Here is a 3,140-nt window from a genome sequence, read left to right as displayed (position 1 = left end):
GAGTCTGAAAGGCAGAGAGCGTCTTCTGTGTCAGACACGACTCCATGGAAAAGTCACCACCTCCAGTCAAGGAAGGACGTGAGAAAATATTCTTGGCCAGGCCTGGGCTTCGAGACAGAGAAAACTGAACAAGATAGAATAGTAGAATCTCCGCTTACCTGTGAGCAGCTCTTGCCACGCCAGCAGGGTCTCTGCAGGTATAGGAAGGAGGCACCTGAAGGGCCAGTCGACTTGGAGGGATGAATCTTCCAGTTTGGGTGTCTTTGTGCCCAGATGAAAAGTTTCGGATCGAAGCCAAGAACCACACCGGGGCAGAAACATTTCTCAGAGTTTATTGCGCCGGGCTACTCAGCAAGGGGAGAAGCACCGGGGGTTGGATTTAGAGGGTGTATATGGGGTTCAAATTGTCTTCCTGTCAAACATTCTTCTAGGTGGTACAGCACTGGTCTGTGCGTTGCTGTACAGAGGTAACTCGTGGTTGCTGTGATGCTGAAGACTGTGACAGTGATGTGCCAATCGTGGTAATGGGCACCCATGGTGGACAGTGTTGGCTGGAGCTTCCCAACTAAATCAAGCCTGGAAGCAGGAGCGGCATCCACTTGCAAAAATGGCTTGCCTCCGGAAACTCTATGTACGAACAGTGCCCAGGCCGTTCATTCATAGGGTCACTATGAGTCGTCTACGACTCGACGGCATTAAACAACAACAACAACATATGGGGTTTTAGCAAGTGTGTTTTAGGGGGTTGCGAGATGAGTGGACATTGCAGTAGCTCATTGGTGCATAAAGCTTATGGTTTTGGAAAAGGTCCTAATATGGGAATTTTTGAGCTCTAGTTTTGGAAAATATCCTGAGAAGATGGTTTTCTGAGTTCTGTTTTCAGAAAAATGTCTTGACATAGGATTTGTTGAGTTCTGGTTTCAGAAAAAGGTCCTGACATAGGATTCTCTGGTTTTATTTAGTGTCCTGACATAGGGTTTTCTGAGTTCTGGTTCTGGGAAATATCATGACATAGGGTTTTTTTTTTAGCTTTTTGAGCTTCAAACTCCATTTTGATTTTTAGACTAAGCGTTTGGTGAAGCAGAGTCAGCAAGAAAATAGGGAGATTGCTAAGGAGACAGGCTGACAAATGATTAGAACAAAGGGCTCAGATGTATGTACCAACAGTCAGGAGAACGGTGCGTGATAAGGCACTGTTTCGTTCTGTTAAATATAAGATCATCAAGAATCAACGCTGAGTGTAACAATGAATGAATGGAAATCCAAAGTCTCTGTAAATTTTCATTAAAATTAACAATAATAATAAAAAAAGAAAAAAGAATCAATGCTGACTAGCAAAAATTAACAAGCAAAACCTAACCATATGATTTCTGACCTGTTATATTCCTATAGTGCCTAGACTCTAAACATCTCAATTACAGGACAAATCTAAATACTTAAGGAACGATTACATTGGATTTCACGTCTTTTTTAAATTTTAATAATTTTAATGAACATTTACAGAGATTTTGGATTTCCATTCATTGATTGCTGCACTTCTCTCCCTGCCCAGCCCTCCCCCAACCCCCACCCCCAATCCAGTTCGCTTCTCTCTTTGAAAAATAATAGGAAAACTCCCTCCCTGGTACACAATCACACCACCCCCCCCCACCACGCGTGCCTCCCACCACCCCAAGTACATTCCACCACGCAACCTTAATTGTGGACTCTTGTGTGAATTTCACTTCTAATACTTACTTTGCTAATCCATTTCTACTATTGTTTACTGTTTCTTTTTGAAGCAGCATCTCTTTGCTCCTCTACATTGCTCCTCTGTCTACAATGAGACTGGTCCACAGTTAAGATTCTGTAAAAGACGAGGTCATTCGTGACGAAAGACGATGCGAAATAGATGAATTACGCTTTACGAGTGAAGAGGAAAGGCATATATTGGTTCTATAGCAGGTAGGACAGAGTCTAGATACACGGGGGTCACTGCTCAGGAGAATAAAGGGACTGACTGTTGGGAAACACATCGAGATAAAAGTAGACGCGTTCCTGATCCACCAAATGGAAGGGACAGCAGGAGCCATATAAACATAAATAATAGAAGAGACGGCATAAAATGATACGTAGGTGACCACCAGGACAAGGATACTTTTGGTGGCTCTGGTCTCAGCTGAGGATCTGGGGGTTATTTTATGGTTATAAATATGTTGCACTTGTTGTTTATGTTTGTACAGGATGAAAACCACGGAGGCACTGGCCCAGGACATGAATCCCAAGCACAAAACATCGTGGAAAGATATGAATGTCACATAGAGTGAGAACGTGACATTGTCATAATTCCTAGTACAGCATTTGGACATGTTTTCCTTTGCAATGGTCTTGTTGATCCATTTTGTAGACGCATAAATAGGGAAAATGGCATTTACCATCATGTGCAGTATCCAGTTCATGATATTACAAGGACCAATGTACTTGAAAACTTTTAGTTTAAGCCCTGCCCACCTGGAGTGCAGAGGGTTGATGGTGATGACCTGGAAGACACTCAAGAGGCAGGTGGTGCAAACAGAGACACCCCTGCCCACTCTATCGAGAAATGAAAAGGAGTGACAGCCAACTTTGTTGACGTGACATGTTAAACCAAAGGCAAGCATTGTCTCAGGGATCCCTTTACAGAGAATGGCTAAGGAGTTGGCGACAGTCAGATGCGTGAGAATCAAGTCTGTGGGCTTGGACCTGCATCCACTGAAATGAAGGAAGATGTAGTGCAATATGAGTGAGAAATTCCCAAGGATTCCAATGGTCGTCTGGAACAGAAGGATCATTGCTATGGTCAAAGCCATGGAGCAATTCTAGAATTTTGTGGAGAGCTTACAATTCAAATGCAGGGTTAGAAGGTTCTACATGGAAACAGGGGTCTTGGGCTACATTCTTCTTGAAAAAACAAAATATAAAGAGTTTATCATTAATGAGAGAATTGCCTTCTCAATACACACTCTTTCTCTCCTTAATTTATGGAAATTAAATTTTGTCCTTGTTTTATTTTTGTGTTTCACACATTCTTTCATTCACGGGTTTCATACGATCCTTTCCCTACATTGTGTGTAGAAAATGAATCATCATTAATCTATGGTCACTAGTAACCCATCTTTTTT

The 3,140-nt window shown here is 42.4% G+C and overlaps 2 protein-coding genes across 2 annotated transcripts in view; one reads left to right on the top strand and one right to left on the bottom strand.

Moving 5' to 3' along the window:
- Positions 1-3,140, top strand: part of LOC102843481 (zinc finger protein 845-like) — a 578,666-nt gene that overhangs the window by 142,469 nt on the left and 433,057 nt on the right. The window lies entirely within an intron of this gene.
- LOC102844823 (vomeronasal type-1 receptor 2-like) lies at positions 1,839-2,828 on the bottom strand. The gene is made up of 2 exons (XM_006897311.1): positions 2,138-2,828; positions 1,839-1,846 (listed from the first exon to the last, which is right to left on the bottom strand). The coding sequence occupies exons 1-2, from the start codon at positions 2,826-2,828 to the stop codon at positions 1,839-1,841; spliced, it is 699 nt and encodes a 232-aa protein (XP_006897373.1).

This window comes from Elephantulus edwardii, unplaced genomic scaffold (genome assembly GCF_000299155.1).
Source record: "Elephantulus edwardii isolate Elephantulus edwardi_28Jun2011 unplaced genomic scaffold, EleEdw1.0 scaffold00208, whole genome shotgun sequence".
NCBI classification, from domain to species: domain Eukaryota; kingdom Metazoa; phylum Chordata; class Mammalia; order Macroscelidea; family Macroscelididae; genus Elephantulus; species Elephantulus edwardii.
Note: the sequence above shows the minus strand (reverse complement) of the source record. Positions and strands in the feature narration are given on the sequence as shown.